The 19,384-nt window shown below is 40.4% G+C and overlaps 1 protein-coding gene across 4 annotated transcripts; it reads left to right on the top strand.

The window, feature by feature from the left end:
* The first annotated feature begins 328 nt into the window (after positions 1 to 328).
* Positions 329 to 18,075, top strand: MDM2 (MDM2 proto-oncogene). Of its 4 annotated transcripts, XM_065651841.1 has the most exons (12): positions 329 to 452; positions 823 to 912; positions 1,053 to 1,125; positions 2,914 to 2,988; positions 3,347 to 3,480; positions 3,639 to 3,688; positions 4,995 to 5,062; positions 5,221 to 5,314; positions 7,845 to 8,005; positions 8,966 to 9,121; positions 10,702 to 10,779; positions 12,300 to 18,075. In XM_065651841.1, exons 3-12 carry the CDS (start codon positions 1,057 to 1,059, stop codon positions 12,867 to 12,869), a joined length of 1,455 nt encoding a protein of 484 aa, XP_065507913.1. In that variant the 5' UTR covers positions 329 to 452; positions 823 to 912; positions 1,053 to 1,056; the 3' UTR covers positions 12,870 to 18,075. The 4 variants fall into 4 exon arrangements, with proteins under 4 accessions (XP_065507913.1, XP_065508008.1, XP_065507938.1 ...); XM_065651936.1 differs by lacking the exons at positions 823 to 912; positions 1,053 to 1,125 and adding an exon at positions 1,177 to 1,401; XM_065651866.1 differs by lacking the exon at positions 823 to 912 and having other exon boundaries at positions 7,848 to 8,005.
* Positions 18,076 to 19,384: the final 1,309 nt, after the last annotated feature.

Raw genomic sequence — 19,384 nt, 5'->3', positions numbered from 1 at the left:
ACCAAACAAAATTTAAAAAAAAAAAAAAAAAAAAAGAGGAAAGGCGCAGACGGGAAGAGAAAAAGCCGCCTGCAAAGCACAGTCCTGCCTCCCCGCAGCCCCCGGCGCGGGTCTCACTGCTGCCAGGCCTTCGCCCTGCTCGTCCCTCAGCCCGGGCACCGCTCCTCCGTTCCGCCCGTGGCCGCGGGCCCGGGCTCTGGGCTGTCCATGCCGTGTGGCCCCGGGGCCGGGCGGGCAGCGAGGCCTCCCCGGCCCGCAGCCCCGGCCCGAGAGGCGCCGCCCCAGGTGCGGCCGTTGCCCCGAGCCCGTTAGGGGGCGCTGGGGAGACCAACGGGCCGCACGGCGCGGTGGCCAAAATGGCGGCGTTGGGTGCGGGCCGCGCTGCGGCGTGGTAGGGGCCCCCGGTCCTCCGCTCCGCCGCGGGCCGGGCAGCGGAGCGGGCGCGGCTGGTGGTGCGTGGGGGATGCCGGCCGGCTGCGGGGCAGGGGCTGAGGGGTCGCTCGGGACTCGCTTTTCGCGCGCGGCGGCCTGTGTGCCGGGGGAGGGGCGGCGGGGACGCTGGGTCGGGGCGCGGCGCTGGGGGGGGCGCTGCCGCTTCCTCCAGCAGCGGCGGGAGCGGGGCGCGGCGGGGAGGCGCGGAGCCGCGGCTGTTTCTCCGCGCCGCCGCCACCCGCTTCTGGCGGCCGCGGTGAGTCAGCGTTGTCCTCCCCGCCCGCCTGCCCCCTGCGGGGACTCGGCAGCGCCGCCGCTGCGGGTCATGCTCGGGCATGTCGGGCCGCGGCCGGCGGAGGAGCTAAGTCTCGACTTGCCTCCTGTTGGCAGCGTTATATAAGGCTCAGCCCGGCCCGGTCCCACTTGGCCCACGCACCCGCCGCCGGAGCTCGGCCTGTGGGTCGGACGAGGGCAGCCGAGGTGAGTGGGCAGTGCCGCGGTGGCGGCTGCACCGCCGGGGTTGCGGCCCTGCGCCCACCCGGGGTCTCTGCGCGGGTGGGGGGGACGTGGGTTGTGGAGCCGCGTTACACGTTTTGAGGTGCTTCTCCCCTTCGTTGCAGGCAAATGTGCAATACCAAGATGTCCTCCCTTACGGATGCGTCTTCTGTCACCGCTTCGGAGCAAGAAGCGCTGGTCAGTAGCTCTGTTGGACGTGCGAAGTTTGCATACTTTTTTTTTTTGCAGATTTTATCTGCTAATTCAGAAGGGCGGCTTTGCTCAGCGATGGTTAAAGCCAGGACATCCGGTGAAGATGGTCTCTCTTTGATTCTGCAATTGTGAAGCAAATGTTTCTCATTCATGGTTGAGAGTTGAGGGTGATGGTGTAGGTCTAGACTGTTTCCTGGAGAATTTGATGGGCAGTTTGCTTTCTTTAAATAAAAAAGAATCTTACGGCCCAATTTGATCACGGTAAGTGTTTTGTGGTGGACATTTTTAACAGTTCATAACTGAAGAGTTGTGGAAGATCTCTGTGCAAAACTGTTTGTGACGTAATCTTGTCGTTACATCTGGAGGCTTTTTAAATTTGGCATTTTCACTTCCTCCTCTCCTGGGATTCATAAGCAGGTTGTAATACGAGTCTTCGTTTGTGTTTATCGCTTTGCATATCCAGGCTTTCCATGATACACTGCCAGTTCTGCTGTCCTGGCTTCCCATGCAAGTTTTCCTGAGGATGGAAGCCTGTGTGTTATACCTGAAATGCAAGTTCAAAATGGCATGGGTACAGTGGCAGCTGAACTGGATTACTTCTTGTAGAAGGATAAAGCTTAAAAGTGTAGACTGATAGCAGAACTTCAAAAAAGTGAAGTGACAGAACAGCAGACTGTTGTTGTTTGTTGTTTTTTATCGTTTCTTCTTTTTTTAAGTCATCATAATGTGGCGCTCCTGTCTGCCGTCAGATCTGCAAGGCAGAGGAAGTTCATACTTGTGTTACGGAGAGAGGGCTGGGGAGTAAAAGGATCTGAACCCATGGGTCTAGTTGTGCATTCAGAGATCTGAAACTGTACTTTGCCTTCTTATGCTCAGCTATCATTAGTAGTTGAATAAGTTACTGTTTACTTCCTTTATGAAACTGTGATATATGCTGCGTGCTCTAAATAATGCAGCACTTAGGAAGGGGTAAATAGACATCCAGTATTGTCCACAAGCTTGTTTATTGCTTTCATTATGTGTGATTCTTGCAAGTAACCTCTGGTTAATGCACTAAGACTTAATGTTGGTTTTAGCAGATATTTGAAATGGAATGTAGGAAGGTTCCCCTCCTTTCCTTAAGTATTTATTCTTTGTCTCATAATATTATTCGTGCTTTCCTATAAAATGTTTATTTTCTATATTTTTTTTCTCATTTTGGGGAATATATTAGGATAGCTAAATAATAGCCTGTTCTTTTAAAGGTTATGCTATTGTTAATGTAACAATACTACAATATAGCGCACTGGGAACCATCAGTGGCTCCACAGGCATTTTTTTTGCGGTTTTGGCAGCCCCTGCAGCTTGTTCTCATCTCCTGGACTGGTACTGGCACAGCTGTTTCTGGAATAGTGCAAGGAATGGGATCAGGACACTGTTCTGGCCAGAAGGAAAAAAAAAAAGGGGGGGGAGAAAGCGATTTTTTTTTACTTTTTTGTTTTAAACTTTTATCTCATCTACATCTGAAATTGTTGTAGACTGGCTGCAGGTGTAACTGCTGGGCCGGTGGCAATAGTGGGAGGCCATTGCAGAGGTAGGAGTGATTGAAATACAATGGAAAGGACAGGGTGTGCTTATATCCCAGCTCAGAAAAGTCTTCAGAATGTGTGCAGGTTTTAATGTAGTTGTGTATTTATCTAACAGATGAATATAGAAGGAGGAAGATAGCTTGTATAAATAGCGTTTTGTTCGGTGAATAATTGGTGCATACTGTTTTTCTTCTTCCCCATACAGGTTAAACCAAAGCCACTATTGTTGAAGTTGTTAAAGTTAGCTGGTGCAGAAAAGGACACTTTTACTATGAAGGAGGTGAGAACTTTAAATCACTAGAAGTAGATTACAGTGGATACAGACAGATTGTTCCTTTGTTTGGGGTGAATGGGGGGCAGTGTAGTTCACAGCTTATCTAGAAGATATTGAGACAAGTTTTTATTCTTCTGCTGACTTGTTAGGTGGTGGTTAGCAAGTTTCTCAGCTGAACAAAAGTATCTGGTGTTCAGCAGAATAGGAGAGTACTTGGGGAATCATAGATTAAAATCACAGCTCAGAGGGATTTTTAGGCAATTGATATGAGAAGAATGATGAATTTAATGTGTTTCTTCTTATGCTTAAACTTGAAACAACAGAACCCGATATTTAATGTCTGTTTGTGTCGTGTATTTTACAGGTAATATTCTATCTTGGACAATATATTATGTCTAAACAGTTATATGATGAAAAACAGCAACATATTGTACACTGTGCAAATGATCTCCTGGGGGATTTATTTGGAGTAACAAGCTTTTCAGTAAAAGAACACAGGTAAAATGGGATTCTTTTCTGAGAGTCGGGTTGTGAAATAACAGAGAACATAATGCGTGTGGCCTTCTCTAACTCTTTGCATCTTCAAAAGTGGTAAGCTCTCCTTTATAATTACATGTAGCTAATTTGCAACATCTCTTTCTTTATCCCCATCTAAGGAGACTATATTCAATGATTTCCAGAAATCTGATAGCAATCAATCAACAAGGTAAGCTAGTCTGGGAGGATCTTTTGATTTGGGAAATAGTAGTAGGGAAAATATAACTTACATTAATGCATCTTGCATGTAGTGATCAGCTACATCAGTCTCTCCATAATTAGCTATTTAACTTTACACAGTATGGTCCAGAGCAATCACTAGTAGTGAATCAAAGCAAACACTGTTTTTTCTCGGGGAGAAAAAAAAATCTGAATGGCATTTGAGTAGTTTTTTGGACTAGAGCAAGAACAAGCACAATCAGAGCTCAAGACAAAGAGAACTACATTGAAAAATCAGTTGTTTGCTTGTAATCCTTACAGATAAAACCCTCAACATAAGAGGTTTTAATATACAAAATTAGCTTCTTGAACTTGGGCTGTCAATGGAGTCAGGGCAAATGCTTTTTATTCTTTCTGTTAGTATTTTAATTCTCAAAACCGAATGTGGGGTACATTTAGAATCAGTCACCTGCAGCTACACTGAGTCCTTTTAAAAGGTCTGTGTACTTAGAAAAGTAGCTTTGTGGTAACTTTGTGGATAGCCACTCCATAAATAGAGAATTGTTACATACAGTCGCCTTTCCTGCAGCATAAAAATGCTCAATATGGGTGTAACCTTTGGATAATACATGGAGTGAAACAGACATTAAACAATGGAAGCCATTTTGTAAATTGGCTTCTAAATCCATATTAAGACACCCTTTCTTTCTGATTCTTTCTAAAGACAAGTGTGCAGTTGCTGAAAGTGGGAAACATGCTCTTTATTATCCCTTATTGTTATGTTTGCAAATGTGGATTATCTCTCAAATTATTTTCTTGAAAGGTAATTTATTATTTCAGGGTCTGTCTGGTAGTAAGTATATATAATTAACAAGTTATATTTTCTTCTATTTAACGTCTTTTTAATTCAGTGTCCCCGTAAGGTGATAACTAGTAAAATAGATTTTCAAGAGGAAGAAGTGTGAAATATTTCCTGCTTCTTTCATATCTGCAGAATCAAAGCTAATGCACAGCCTTCATTTGAAGGCATTTGTAATAAAATTCTAAGCCACTTTGTGGCTGAGATTTCTTCTTCCTCCCCACCTTCCCGCTTCAGTAATGTTACAGGGAAGGTGCTGCACACACCTGAAAAGCAACAGAACGGGGTTGGTTTTTTGCATGGTGGCAGAATGTCTGGATTGCAAGTTCTGTTTAGAATTTACTTTGTAAATGCTGTGTGCAGTTAACTTCTGTCCCTTGCCATTACACTACTGTTTTTAAGCCCGAAATTGACTTTTCCTGCAGTACTGTATTAGGGTGGTTTGGTTTGGTTTCAGGCTCTACGCTTGCTGACACACCTGAGGACGATGCCAGATTTCAGCTTGAAGAAGAAAATGTTCTAAAGGTGATTTTTTTAAAAAAATATTTTTTTAAATAAATGCTCTGAGATGTAAATATTATTTAGTTTTGCATAATAGTGTCAACTATTTAGATGCAATTAGTCAATTCTAGCCTTTTACCTCCTATTAATGCTCAGGCTTACTCAGTGTTTCTGTTCACCAGGAATCTATGCAAGAGTTAGAAGAGAAGCAGACTTCCTCAAACGCGACTTCCCGACCAGCTACATCTTCTAGGAGAAGAACACACAGTGAATCTGGTAGGTGTAGATTTATGGTGCAGAGCTTTCAGTAGCATGGCTGCTTAGGAAAAACAGTATGTTCTCTTGCCTTACTGACTTTGAAAGATGCTGACAAATACTTTTCATATTTCTCTGCTTATCTGAAACGAAATGTTCAGTCTGAAAGAAATACACAATTCCTTGCATTGCTCCAGTGTCATGTTACAGTTTGGATCTCTAGAGCTATTAGTAAGATGATGGAATAACTTGTTCCACAGATCTATTAAACTTGTTCACATCAGCAGGACTTTATGAGTTATGTTATCTTTGTGATGAGAACACTTTTGTTTGTAATACACTGATGTACTCAAATTCATGTCAGTTCCCTCTCTAGATAGCCACAGATATTTACGTTTTGTTTGCTTTCTAAAAGCAGTTTTCATTGGATTTCAATTGGTGGCAAAGACGTCGAAGGTCTGATTAGTAACATGGGATGATTTTGGATATATTTAGTACTTGGCCATTCCTTAAGCACTTTTTATAGTCTGTTGACTTAGCATCACATTTGTCTCCTTAACTATGGTTGTTCAATAGTCACTGGCAAATACATTTTCAAATAACAAGCAAATTAACAAGCTGGTCAGCATAAACCTGGATAACTTTAATTTCTCAATGGAAGTGTTCTCTACAGTTCTACTTAAATACTATTCTGTGGAATTTCTTACATTAGTTTGTTCCATCACTTCTGTTACCTCATGAGTTGACAGTTGTAATTACATGGGCAGTGATAACCTTCTGTCACTGCATAGATCTTTCTTTTCTTGAGTTTCTCAGGAACATTTTTCAGTTCCTCAGCTTTTGTGTAGTATTTTTTTTTTGTGTTCATCATAGGCCACTGTTATGTTAGTCAGTCCAGAAACTGTGCTGTGTTGCTGAGCGGTTTGCACTAAATTAAAAGAACATTTTAATGTTGTAACAAAAACTGGTGAAAGGATGGAAAGTCTCAGTTAAACATCATAACCTGTAATATTTAGGCATGACCCAGAGCACATAAGGTCCTGTGTTGTGCTTACTTATTGTAGGTTTGATTATTAACTTGGTCTTTGCATCCATTTATTAGTTTGTTACAGCCTTAAAAGTTCTTTTAATATAGTGTTTTTATATACACTTTTTTTCTAATTTATAGGAAATCTTCCTTTTAAACCACTATTATTATTAAATTGGGATGGTAGCGGCTCCTTTGGAGCCGCTTATATAGTGTATAGAAACCTTGTGGTGATACAGTATCAGTACAGCATGGAGCCATGACAACTAAATGAGGACAACGATGGACAGGAGCAACCCTTGGGCCTGGGGGCACCAAATTTGGTGGGGCTCTCAGGGCGAAAAAAGAAAAGAGAAAAAAGAAAAGAGAGGGGCTGAGCCAAGAAGCACCAAGGGAAAGTAAGAGAAGTCTCAAAGTATGTACAAGCGTTTTGTTCTCCTTTCTTTTACAATGAAAGATCCAAGACTTGAAGACTCGTGGATTGTCAGGATGTGTTTTGCAAGGCAAGGGAGAAGCTGGGCAATAGAGGGTGGGTGCAAAAGGCATGTGTAGGGGGGAAGCAGGTTCTTACTGAGGTCTGTTGAACCAAGTTGTCAGGCCTCTTCGGGGAGTTTTTCACTCCGCTGCACTTAAATACTGACTTTGCAACACCTTTTTTAATGAATTTTTTTCTCACCAAACACTCTTAAAAGTCAGTGGAGCTGAATTTTGACTTACCTACCCTAAAATGCTGTCCCCCTACTCCTTAGGCTGCTGTAGGTGGTTGTTTCAAAACATGATATGTTTAAAAAGCATTGTCTTTTTGCGTTCAAACCAAGCATATTTAATAAGCACGGCTTAAAGCGATGCTTTCAGAGTTCAATTTTTACATACAATTCCTTGAAGATTTTCTTGCTAGTGTGTGTTCAAAGTCATAACGGTTTGTTACGAAAATCCAGTTGAGTAAATGCACTTTATGTAATTCTAACTATTAACTGTTAAATTTGTTGAGGTATCTGAAACTTAAACCTGAACTTACCTTGCCTAGCGTGAGGTACTTTGTATACATGTGACATGGGAGCTAGTTGCTCTGTCCACCTGCAAATTCCGTTTGACCAAGGAGCTCTCTGAAAGTGCTTTTCTGTCTACTGACTGTAGAGGGAGCTAGGACAATTAAGATCCTAACTGTATTCCTTAAAATTAGGAGGGGTTTAATGCATCATGTGTGGAGTACTTGCAAATTTGCAATTGTTCTATTTCCTGCATGTGGAGACTGCTATTTACAAACTGTACTGATGGGACAAGTGGGGAAACCCAGCCTCTGAAATACTGTTTTCAGGAATATTTCATACTTTCCATGTTTCTTAGTGTTACTCTCTCTCTTTTTTTAAAGTTTTCAGTGCCTTTTTTGCCCATAAAATAATGACTGTATTTTTCTTAAAATACAATTTACATATGTAGGAATTTAAGCTTCTGTTAAGAATATTCAAAACTGTACATTGCATAGATGTTTTTGGAGTAATAAAAATTCTTCAATGTACCCAGAAGAAAATTCTTCAGATGATCTGCATAGTGACAGAAGAAAACGACACAAATCAGACAGCATTTCATTGACGTTTGATGAAAGTCTCTCATGGTGTGTAGTCAGTGGTCTGTGCCGTGAAAGAAGCAATAGCAGTGATTCAACAGATACTTTTTCCATTCCTGTAAGTCAAAATATATATTTTTGTGGTACAAATTTTGTAGATACCACAAGTGCAAATATGCATCTTAAAACATTATGTTATTAATTTAAAGCAGCAGTGCGTTCAATGGCATCTCTGGAAAGGAAGGGGGCTGAAAGAAAAGTTGCTGTGTGGGTGGAGTGGGGTGTTTCATAGCTGCCAAAGCTGAAGGGATTTTTTTTTTTAAATACTAACTCTGGATATTATTTAAAAAACAGATTCTTACTGTTTGGCCCAGTATTGAAAAAGTGCCAGATATGTTTTAAAACAAGTATTAGAATGCTAAGAGAAGAAAAGCAGACACAGACTTTTCATAATTAGAATGGTTGGTGCTTCTGGGTATCTGGTAGTTCTGGTACAGCTTTGGTAACTGGATGTGGTAGTGCCCTGAAGAGAAGCTGTATTCATTTACCAAGCCTTTGCTGTTTTTTAGTGTTTTCGACAAATACTGAAGAGAATTATTTGTGTTCTGGTTAAGTCATGAAGAGCTAAACTAGTATTCCTAGTCATATACTGTATTCTCAATTGACAGAACTAATACTGTATCTTCACTTGTGTTTTATAATTTGGTCTCAAATTACAGTTAAAAAAAGTCAAATAGAATAGTAGAAGTAGAATAGAAAATTTAATGAATGCAGCTGAAAGACAGTATCTTCTTGCATCTGTTCTTTCAGTTTGTAGGAGAGCCTTTGTCAAATAGTAGCAGCAGTCTTCAAGCTGACTGCAGCCTCTTACAGAGGTGTCAAAAGGCTTTCAGATCTAACTTTATTTTTACCCACCTGTAATTCGTTTGTCTCATAAAGGATGTTGTATCTAGCATCAGCTGGTCTCATTTCTTCCATAGCTAATTAAACAGAGTAGCTTGGGTTTATCTTACAAGCATCTTAACAGTAATGGTTATGGACTAGTGAGGTTCAACGTGTACTTTCTTTTTTTTTTCAGGATCTTGATGCCAGTTCATTAAGTGAAAACTCTGATTGGTTTGACCACAGTTCTGTTTCAGACCAGTTCAGTGTAGAGTTTGAAGTTGAGTCTATTTATTCAGAAGATTATAGCCATAATGAAGAAGGACAGGAGCTCACAGATGAAGATGATGAGGTACGTATTTGTTTTGTTGGGGTTTTTTTTGACTCGGTGAGGTGGGGAGGAAACTTCCAGGAATACTTCATGCTGAGATTCCAACAAGAAGTAGTAATTCTTCAGGTTTATTTCAGGACTGAGTGTGCTATGTGACAAACTGCACCCAGCCATTCATTAAATTAAATTACATACCTGTGCAGTTGCGTCACCATTATACACCCACCAGGCAGTAACCAGAGCAGTGCTAAGGCTTTCTGGAGGCTCTGAAACATACTCTTGACAGTCTGGAAGAGTCTGTCTAACTTCGCTCACCAGCTGTTGGAGTCAGTGACAGCATGTGTACTTGAATCTATTCTTACTTTTTTAATTATAGAAATATGTGTTGAACTTTGGCAACACTTCTAATATGGAGTGAAAACTTTCCTACTAACTCTTTGCAGAGGGATATTTCTGAATTATTTGCTTGCATGAATATAAATGTTTCATAGATATGCTGAAACACAATTTTAGAAATTTTCATTAGGAGGGAAGACAACAGTAAAATTGTGATTACCATCATTTTTAAGAGATTTAGGTATCTGGAATGTCAGGAACGAAGTGGGAAATATTTTTTTTTCTGTGTTCTTTTTCTGCTACTTTAAAGAGGTGAATCAGGTTGAGATCCAAAGGCAGAATTTGCTGGGGACACGCATGACTGTGGTACTTGAAGGGCTGAATGGGACTGACTGTACTGATGTACACCGGGTTTATAGCACTGTGGAGCTGCACCCTGAGATAAGATGGTGATTTGGAGGATTGAGGTGTGCCCCTGTCCCCAGCAGCAGTGTTGGGAATGGCAGAGTGGTTGAGGTTGGAAGGGACCTCTGAAGGACACCTTATCATCTACCATGGCTCAAGCAGAGCTGATTGCCCAGAGCCATGTCCAGACGGCTTTTGAGTATCTCCAAGGGTGGAGGCTCTATAGCTGCTCAGAGCAACCTGTGCCACAACTTGGTCACCCTCACAGTAAAAGAGTTATCTCCTGATGTTCAGACAGAACTTCCTGTGTTTTAATTTGTGCTCCTTGTGCTGTCACTGGGCACCACTGAAAAGACCCTGGCTCCATGTGCTTTACACCATCCTTCCAGATATTTACACACAATTGATGAGATCCCTCCTGTGCCTTCTCTTCTCCAGGCTGAACAGTCCCAGCTCTCTCAGCCTTGCCTCATGCGAGAACTTCTCCAGTCCCTTAATCATTTTAGTGGCCCTTCGCTGGACTCTCACCAGTAGCTCCATATCTCTCATGTACAGGGGAGTCCAGAGCTGGACACAGTGCTCCAGGTGTGGCCTCACCAGTGCTGAGTAGAGGGGAAGGATCACCTCTACTCCAGAAATTGGTCTAGTCTACATTTTTCTTCAAATTGTATATTTAGAGTGTGAACAGAATTATTTTCCCCAAAACCAGACATCAGATTTTGTGGAGTTACTTGCTAACATAAATTAACATATATGTGCTGTTCGTTGTATTTGATTAGAAGTCTATCAGAAAATCTATAATTTATCATGTTTTTAATTGCCAAGAAACAATTACATCAATACTTTTTAATTTAAACCAGGTGTATCAGCTGACTATTTATCAAGATGAAGATAGTGATGCTGATTCGTTTGATGAAGATCCAGAGATTTCTCTAGCTGTGAGTACAAACTTAACTGGCAAAGCATTATAAGTTGGATGAACTGACAGAGTAGATCAAGGAATATAGATGAATTCTATTGTTATCAGTGATGGTTTTTTTAATTAAATCAACTCTTTCTTGTACGCCTGAAGATTCCAAGGCAATATTTTAATTACTGAACATGTATCAAGAAACCTCGATACTAAAAAAAAAAAAAAAAAAAGTAAGCTTTGTAATCCATTAAAAAAACCCCTAATTTACACTTTTAGTGACTTAGTGGAAGGTAATTATTTGGAGCCTAAATCTGACTTTTTGCACGAAATGGAAAAAAAAAAGAGTAATGTATATTTAAAAAACTCTTCCTATAAATAGTGATATCTACTTTTATTGTCCAATTCTAATGAAGGATCTGTGGCATACAGATGTGAAGGCAAACCTGTTTTGAGAACAGTACTGTAAAATTAATAGATTTTGAGGCTTTTTCTAAATTTTGTGAGACCAATCTTGAAGCATGGGAATAAGTTCAGGAGTTTGAGACTTTAAACATGTGAAAAAAGCACACACTAGAATTAAAAAGCAATGTATCTTTTTATTTATGCTTGCTTTTCACAGTTCAATGTTTAACAAAGCTGTTGGCCAAAACCATCTGAAGTGTTCCAGTCCCTTGATGGTCTCTAGGACTGAGGGACTTACTACATGTGTAAAACACAGGGCTAGCCACCATCTAAAAACACAGCACCGCTTATGTATAGAAAAATGTCTGTATGTTATTTTTAGGAATTAGAATTGGTCTCCGAAGTCTTTGTCACTGATGTTATTTAGGACCCCAACCATTAAGTGCTTAAAATCTTCTAAATAAATTTTGAGTTGGTTTTTGTTCGCATTCCCCATACAGCATGGATTATTTCTAAGAAGGGTCTTTTTCCTTAAAAACGAAGTGTGTTTTTGATGAGTTAGTGGCATATTTTCAGTGTAGCTATGGAATAACCTCTGAGACAGTGATGCAGCCTTTTTTTTTTCTTTTTTTTGAATGGCCGATGGTTTTTAGTCTTTCATACCACTGTGTCAGAGTGCCCTCACTCGGCCGTTTTGCACCTCTACAGCTTAGCATCACAAAGGTTAAATGTCCCTTCAATCTTGAATAGTTTCTGTTTCAGAAGTTTGTTGTTGAAAATAATGGGCATGGTGACCATTTTATCAGAAATAAGTTTTTCATGAGGTTCTCTGAAGACTTTTGTGGTCTGGTTTCTTCAATTTTGCGTAAGGAATAGTAAATCATTATTGTTTTACCTCTACTTTTATTTCATAAACGTACTGCAAAAAGAAAGAAAATCAGAGAGTAGTTTTAAAATCAAGACTATTTTAATCTAGAACCATATAGTGGGGCCCAACACTGAATGGAATTTTTAAACTATAAACAACTCGAAAGCTCAAGATAAACAATGTATTACTGCCAAAATAATAGCTATAATCTCTGAATACTTCAATTGTAAGCTTTCCAAGTAGCTTAAGTTGTTCCAACCTTTAATTCACTAAAGGATTATTGGAAGTGTCCTGAATGTAGCGAAATGAATCCTCCGCTTCCACGACATTGCCACAGATGCTGGGCCCTTCGTGAGGACTGGCTTCCTGATGAAAAGAGTGATAAATTGGTAAAGAGCAAATTAGAAAGTTCCTTCCCTGTAGAGTCTGAAGAAGGTTTTGATGTTCCTGACTGCAAGAAAGTGAAAATGACTGAGGATAAAGAACCAGCTGTGGAGGAGAATGAGGACAAAGCAGTACAAATTTCTGAGTCCCAGGAAAGTGAAGATTATTCTCAGCCATCGACATCGAGCAGCATGTTTTTTAGCAGTCAGGAGGACTATAAGGAACCTGAGAAGAGAGAACTGCAAGACAAAGAGGGAAGCCTGGAGTCCAGTCTGCCCGTTACCAGCATCGAGCCCTGTGTCATATGTCAGAGCAGACCTAAAAATGGCTGCATAGTGCATGGCAAAACGGGACACCTCATGTCGTGTTTTACATGCGCAAGAAAACTTAAGAAGAGGAATAAACCCTGTCCGGTGTGCAGACAGCCCATACAAATGATTGTACTAACTTATTTTAGTTAGGTGGATATTCACTGGAAAGCAGCAAAAGAACTTCATAAACTGGTTAAGAGAGTAAGAAACTATTTTTCTATGCTAATTGGAAAATTAATATTTTGAGTGTCTTTACATTCGGTATGAAACGTAATTGCTGAAATAAATGCACTGGAGTTGTGAAGAGGTTAGCCTAATATTCATAAGTCAACTTAAATATTTTAAATCCTTCTCAGTAGAAATAACCAATTCCTGTAAACTACCTACCTTTCCAAGTGCTTTAGTGACATTTGTTTTACTTGATTAAATATACAGATTGAAAAAACAAATTCAATGATAGTGGGAGGAGAGACATGGTTTGTTAATGTGAGTTCCTCCTCTTAAGAAGATAAAAGATTCTCCAGATTCCAGTATCTGTTGCCTGATGAAGATGCCAGGCTCAATCAGAACCCTCTGAATAAGTCAATAAAATAAATAAATAGAATCTTGTCTCCCTTATTCCCAAAACTTAAATTCCTCCAAGTAACCAGATCACAGAGGAGTTCTTACCAGGAAGTGGTGGAACATGCAGTAGAAAATCATGCAAGGTTTTGGAAACAGAACAGGGTGCTGTGTATCTTTTAAAGCGTGTAAATTCAGGGCTGTGTGTGTCCTGAGAAGTCATTGATTCAAGTTCAGTCTTACAGTTCTCTCTTAGATATCCTGAGAAACTAGCTTTTAAAATTGTTTGGGGGTTTGTACTGTCCTGATGATTATTTTAGCAATATTTGAACAGGCATGATAAATGAAGGAGATACTACGTAAAATTGAATCAGTCAATGTTAGGAGATGATGGTATTCTTTTTGTGCACTTGTTTTTTACTTCAGCAGTATAACATGCAGCTTGATCATTACCTTTGCTTGAATAAAAATAGTAGGGAAAACAAGTCCATCTCCATCTGCAGAAACAAGCTGTTTAGTTCTAGTTCACATAGATATTCTTTAAATTCAGCAGTCTTTCCAGCTTACACTGTATCACAAGAATTCTGAAAATCTGTTGCAAGGTATTGGGCCAAATCAAAATTGGTCTCATGGGACCTGTCCTTTACTGCTTTTAGCTCTTGTCTTCTCACTGTAGTTTGTCAAGAATTTTGTGAAGCCTGTTAGTTCCTTTATTAAGGAGTCTACTGACTCAGTTCTGTGGTACCTTCAGAGTAGGTAGTGTGAGTAAATTTTTGTAAGCTCCGGTATCTTCAGGATATAGTTAGGTTGCTCATCTGGGCTGTTTTTTAGATGGACAGTTTCTGTACCAGTGAGTTGTAATTATTCCTTTGGAAAACTAGATTACAGGAGGGACTGTAGGTTTTTAGCACCTTCTAATTTTACAGGTAGTTACTGATTGTCTGGCCAACAGGGGTAAATGAGTAGTTTTGGCGTCGGGGGAGTGCCAAGAACAGCGATGTAGCCTGAATGCAGGAGTTGTGCTGTGTTACCATCCTGCAGGCCAAGGTTCAACAGCTTCCTCAATGACACCCGTGCCCAACTGTTGATGCCCATGCACTAGCGCACAGACTTTTATTGCTATAACTAAATTCCTGTCAGAGTTACTAGTTAACCAAGTATAAAATATTTGTAAATGAGGGCTGCTAACACCTGGAATACAAGGAAGTACCTGGAAAAGGTCATAGAGCTGTAAGGAGAGACTACACAAACCCTTGGTTGTTACTTGCCTCCAAAGAAATACCTTCATAGATAAAGACAATTACCAGGATTGGTCATGTTTAGTTTGTGCATTTGAGTTAATTTTTGAAAAATATTACTAAAAGGTACTGGTATCTCTGAAGTTTTCCCATGGTTGATTTTAACTAAACAAAATGTAAACCTCAGTTTTATACATTTCTTCACATTCTTATCTGCAGTTTTTTAAAGTGACAGCAGGTGGCTGCAAGTTCCTGTAGTTCTTTGGTTAGCAGAAACTTTTCATGGGGTTTGATAAATTGTTCTTTGGGCAAATATTTAAAATTTTCAAGTAGGAATGCTTCCAATAGATGGTTACCTGCTTTAATTCGCACTGTTTCCTATTTTTCTTAATTTTCGATTTGATAAGCTGAAGTGCAGTAAAGCTTGCAGAGGCTCTTCCATTGCACCAGAACCAAATAGTGCTCATATCACAGTCTGGAATCGGCAGCTGAGAGAGAACTGTAGGCATCTATGTTCAGGAGAAGCGCTGATAATATGGGGACTGCACTTTAAAAACTTCAGCCATTGCATTGTCTCTATGTCTTATGCTTTTTCAGTGCAATACTTTTTCTACAGTCACTGTGATGGCTGCGTAACTGCATTCCTGGGAGAGCAGCTTTTCTTACCTAGTTCCTGCTGGGACAAATTGTACCATCCTGCTCTTGGCATTCTCTTCCACTCCTCTTAAGTGATCTTTGTATTTTAATTAAAAAAAAAAAAATCAGCTCTCAAAAAGGCACGTATTCTAAGCAATGATCCTTGCAGTTTACAATCCCTCAGGTTTGGGATTTTTCTTCCAAACCGATTTCATCTCCCACTAATGCTTTCTGTTTTGGCAAAAGATACAGTGAGAGCATACAGCATAATGAATTTTCCCTTTTAGGATCTAAAATTGTACTTCCCTAGCATGTCTCCTATTGTGGAGAATAGCCCCGGAATTACTCATCGCTCAATATAATGCTGAGGACATGGGTGATTTTGATTTCTGCATCTCTGGCTGAACTGTGTCAGTGAACAGTGTCAGAATCTTTGTTTTGAGTTATATTTTCTGGTTAATATTATTCTTAATACCTTCTAGTAAAGCTTCAGTGGTTTTCCCCTCGCAGAGCACGTCTTTGGGGAGGGATGAGTGGTGCCTATCGTGGTTCCCGTAGGAGATGCTGGCAGGCAAGTGCACGTCGGGCTTGGGGGGGCTGTGTGGGTGATGATGTGACCCCGGTGCCCCAGCCCTGGGGGGGCTGCAGTCCTGGGTCTGCCTCCACCCTGTCACCCCCACGCGTGCTCGGTACCTCTGGGGAGAGTGGTGACCAGCCTGGTGGTCATCACCCTCTTCTTTCTGGCCTGGAAACATGTTTCTGGCCTTGGGTAGCAGCATGAAAGTCAGAAAAAATTTAGCACAGAAGTTGACAATTGTTCTTACTTGGTGAGATCTTTGGGATTGTTATTTAATATCATGCACATTTTAATCTTTAATTTATTGCAGTTTGTAAATATTCTTATGCTTACAGTTAGCATTTTGAGCTTTAATTTATTGAATTGGTCTATTGGTACGTGTGTAGATACATAAATATACATAGCTAGTAAATCACAGTCACAAGAAGAATATTTAAGAAAATGTATTAAAGAGAACTATTCACATCATATTCTGATTAAGAGGAGCATAAGAAGATTTATGGCTTTGTTTTCTTTTTTTCCTTCCCTTAAACCGACTTTTGTGTTGAACCTGAACAATATGTATTAGAGATGGAGACTGGTGCAACATTAGCAGAGTGAACCTATTTAGATGGTGTTTGTTTTCCTTTGGAATACTTTAGCATCTCCAAGTACAGCCAAGAAGCAGACGCACTGCTTCATTGTGCTGGAGACATTGGAGGTGATGGTCTGGAAGATGGGGAGAGGTTTCAAGGTTAATTTGAAACAGGTGGTAATTGCTTTTGCATTCGAATGTGTCCAGGAAAGCCGAAGGCATGGCCAGATGCTGACAAAAGTGACAGTAGACGATTTTCAGTAACTGTCTTAGTCTGTTCCTTCATGCACCTAAGGTAGACAATAGTTATGTACAAATACTACAACTCACATTTATTCTTTTTCATAAAAATACAATTAACCCACCTTTTTATTAAATATTACTTTTTCACTACGTAGCTATTTATTAGTATTGAAATTCAACTCTTCACCCAAGGAGGTGAAGTGCAAAGTGAAGTATGTGAGGCACAAGGAAAAATTGTTTTGTTTCAGTGTCTGGCGTTTCTCAAAAAAGCTCAAGTACTGAATATTAAAATATTTGAGAACCTTTAATACAACGTCTTGACTTGAGATTAGTTATGAAATCTGCTGCTTTTGTCCTTTAAAAAACTTGCACAGCTGAACCAGAGGTAGCTGGGTTGCTGGTTGTATTGAGCATTCGCACTGCAGAGATTCCACTTGCTGTTGAGTAGCACACCTCGAATGTTGGTTGTGTTACCCACAAGCACCCTGGAAGAAACGTGTGCTGTGCCCTAACTGTGCAGGGGCTGCAGCTGCTGCCGCTGCCCTCAGCAGGTGGAGTTGGAAAGGGGAAAGGTGCTACAAAATTTTAAATGATGAAAAACATTGCATTTCTTTCTAACGGTGTGCTACGATTTTCTCACTGAGTTCTGTTTGCTTTGAATTTGTTTAAATGTTGCTGTCTCGGGTGTCTATCTGTGTGGGTATGAAGGCAAGTGCAAGACTTCGGGCAGATTTTTTCCTCTTAAAGACTAATAGGAGGGAAAAACAATTCCTGCCTGACCAGCTGAGCTTTTCCAGCTCATCCATGCCTGAGCCAAAGTCTTATCTTGAGCTACTTGTCATTTAAAGGTTGCACAAGCAATGTAAGGTAAAAAAACACCACCGCCCCCATCAAACCTGGGATTAAGGTATATTTTAACAATGGATTGCAAATTGCACTTACTGAACATGAAAAATTGTTGCTTTTAACTAATGTGTGATTTTTTTTCTTTTATTTAGCACAGATGCACTGAAAGCTTCTAGTGAACAGCTCTCTGTAGTGTATATATATTCTACATGTAAAATTTGTTGGTGGTACTTAAAAAGGTGTTGTCTCCCCTTTTGAGTAGATGTTGCTTTAACTTAACAGCCTGACTTTTAAAGGACAGTTGTTTTTTGAGCTAAATTAATGGCCAGCAGCATGACAATTACGTAATACCTAAAATACCAAATAGCTTTTCCAAAAGCAGAGTCTTTGTTGTCTGACTACACGTAGCTGGAATGACTATTCAGCACACTGGTTTATAGTACCTATGCAATTTTGCCACTGCTCCTAGACGATCACACTTTTGAGGACTTGCCATGGTGTGTACCTTCTAGATACCCAGTGCACATTCTGCCACAGTCAATAACCATTAAAATACAAATATCCACTTAAATTGCGCAGAGTATAGATCCATTTATGAGAAGAATTTTTATGTGTATTGCATTTGTATTTTGATTTTCAGTTTTTCCTTTTGAGAGGAAACTGAATAGTATGTTTCATTTAAAAGCTTTAAATAAAAATTTGTTGATGTATTTCTTGGTGCTCTTCTTTCATGTCAATGACTTGATTGTTAGAAGTTCCCCTGCTTGGTTTTCAGACAGACTTTTAGTTCTGTGAGCCAGCATGTGGGCTTGCTCTGCGCTTGCTCAGCTGCTGGCTTCTCACAGATTTCATGCTTTTGGGGAATTTTAAACTTGAGGGGAGGAGGTCTCTAGTTCTTCTTGCTTTAGGTGACAGAATCAGTGGAGGGATTAGTGGATAAATATTTATTCCTCTAACTAGTAAACAATCTGATGTAGTTAAAAGGGGGAGAAAATGCAGAATATTCAAACAGATATGATGAAGATGTTAAAAAATCTTGCACACTCGGCCCTCATTCCAAACCAGCATTGCCATTTCAATTTCTAAAGTGTATCATCTACAACTTCCTGTGCTGCACAGAATGGAGCCAGCAGGCTGACCAGTGGCTGATGCCCAAGCTCTACAGCCCAGCTGGTGGGGCTTGGGGTGATAGGCAGGAGCACTGTTTCAGTGGAGGTGGTATGTTTAAAAATGCATCAAAATATTAACTGCTTTCCTGCATTTTTTATTTACTGTATACAGGTAAAGAATGATGTTTCCCAAGATAATATCTTCTGATTACTTTTAAAATTGCTTAAGAAAATTACTGGCAGATACAGTTTTAAAATAAACACAGGAGAAGGTATGAGCTGGCTTTTCTTGATAAATTGTGTTTATTGGACAGCTGCAAAGCACCCTCAAAATGCCTTGCAACCAGCCCGGTTAAATGAATCTGCTCGTTCTGCAGGCAGTGCAGCCCAGCCAGGGGACCAGGAGTTGTTCAGCCACCACTGAAACCAGCCCCTGTGACAGGATCTATGTTAGGGCCCAAACAATGTAGTAACAGGGCTGGGAAAAGTCCTTCAATGCTCTAAAGCTCCTGCTAAAACTATTCAGATTCAAAAATTCTGAGTTGTATGCAGTTCTGTTCCGTACCAAATTCAGTGAGGAAATGGACAACAGCAATGGTATAAAGTTGTCAATGACTTTCCACTTTGTTTTCGACGGCTCTCAGGGGAACAGCATTCGCAGAACTCTTGAGTTACAGTCTTTTGCCTGATGGGACACATTAGCATCAGGATTCTAGCACCGTGGCCCTTTGGCACATACTCACACTTCATTTCCATCTTCTTGTCTTACATGTCTGTATCGTACTGATCTTTACCTTAATTCAGCCTGGAGCAGTCTTATCTGTCTAGGTAAGAGTGAACATAAAGCCACTGCTATAAATGAGGAATTTTTTATTATGAGA

The sequence above is a fragment of the Caloenas nicobarica genome, chromosome 1 (genome assembly GCF_036013445.1).
Source record: "Caloenas nicobarica isolate bCalNic1 chromosome 1, bCalNic1.hap1, whole genome shotgun sequence".
In the NCBI taxonomy this organism is placed as follows: domain Eukaryota; kingdom Metazoa; phylum Chordata; class Aves; order Columbiformes; family Columbidae; genus Caloenas; species Caloenas nicobarica.
Note: the sequence above shows the minus strand (reverse complement) of the source record. Positions and strands in the feature narration are given on the sequence as shown.

Excerpts from the sequence above, each read along its gene's own strand:
- MDM2 (XM_065651758.1), top strand. The coding sequence starts at position 1,057 with ATGTGCAATACCAAGATGTCCTCCCTTACGGATGCGTCTTCTGTCACC. Across the intron at positions 2,989-3,346 it reads ACACTTTTACTATGAAGGAG|GTAATATTCTATCTTGGACA; the intron begins GTGAGAACTTTA and ends TGTATTTTACAG. Across the intron at positions 5,063-5,220 it reads AAGAAGAAAATGTTCTAAAG|GAATCTATGCAAGAGTTAGA; the intron begins GTGATTTTTTTA and ends TCTGTTCACCAG.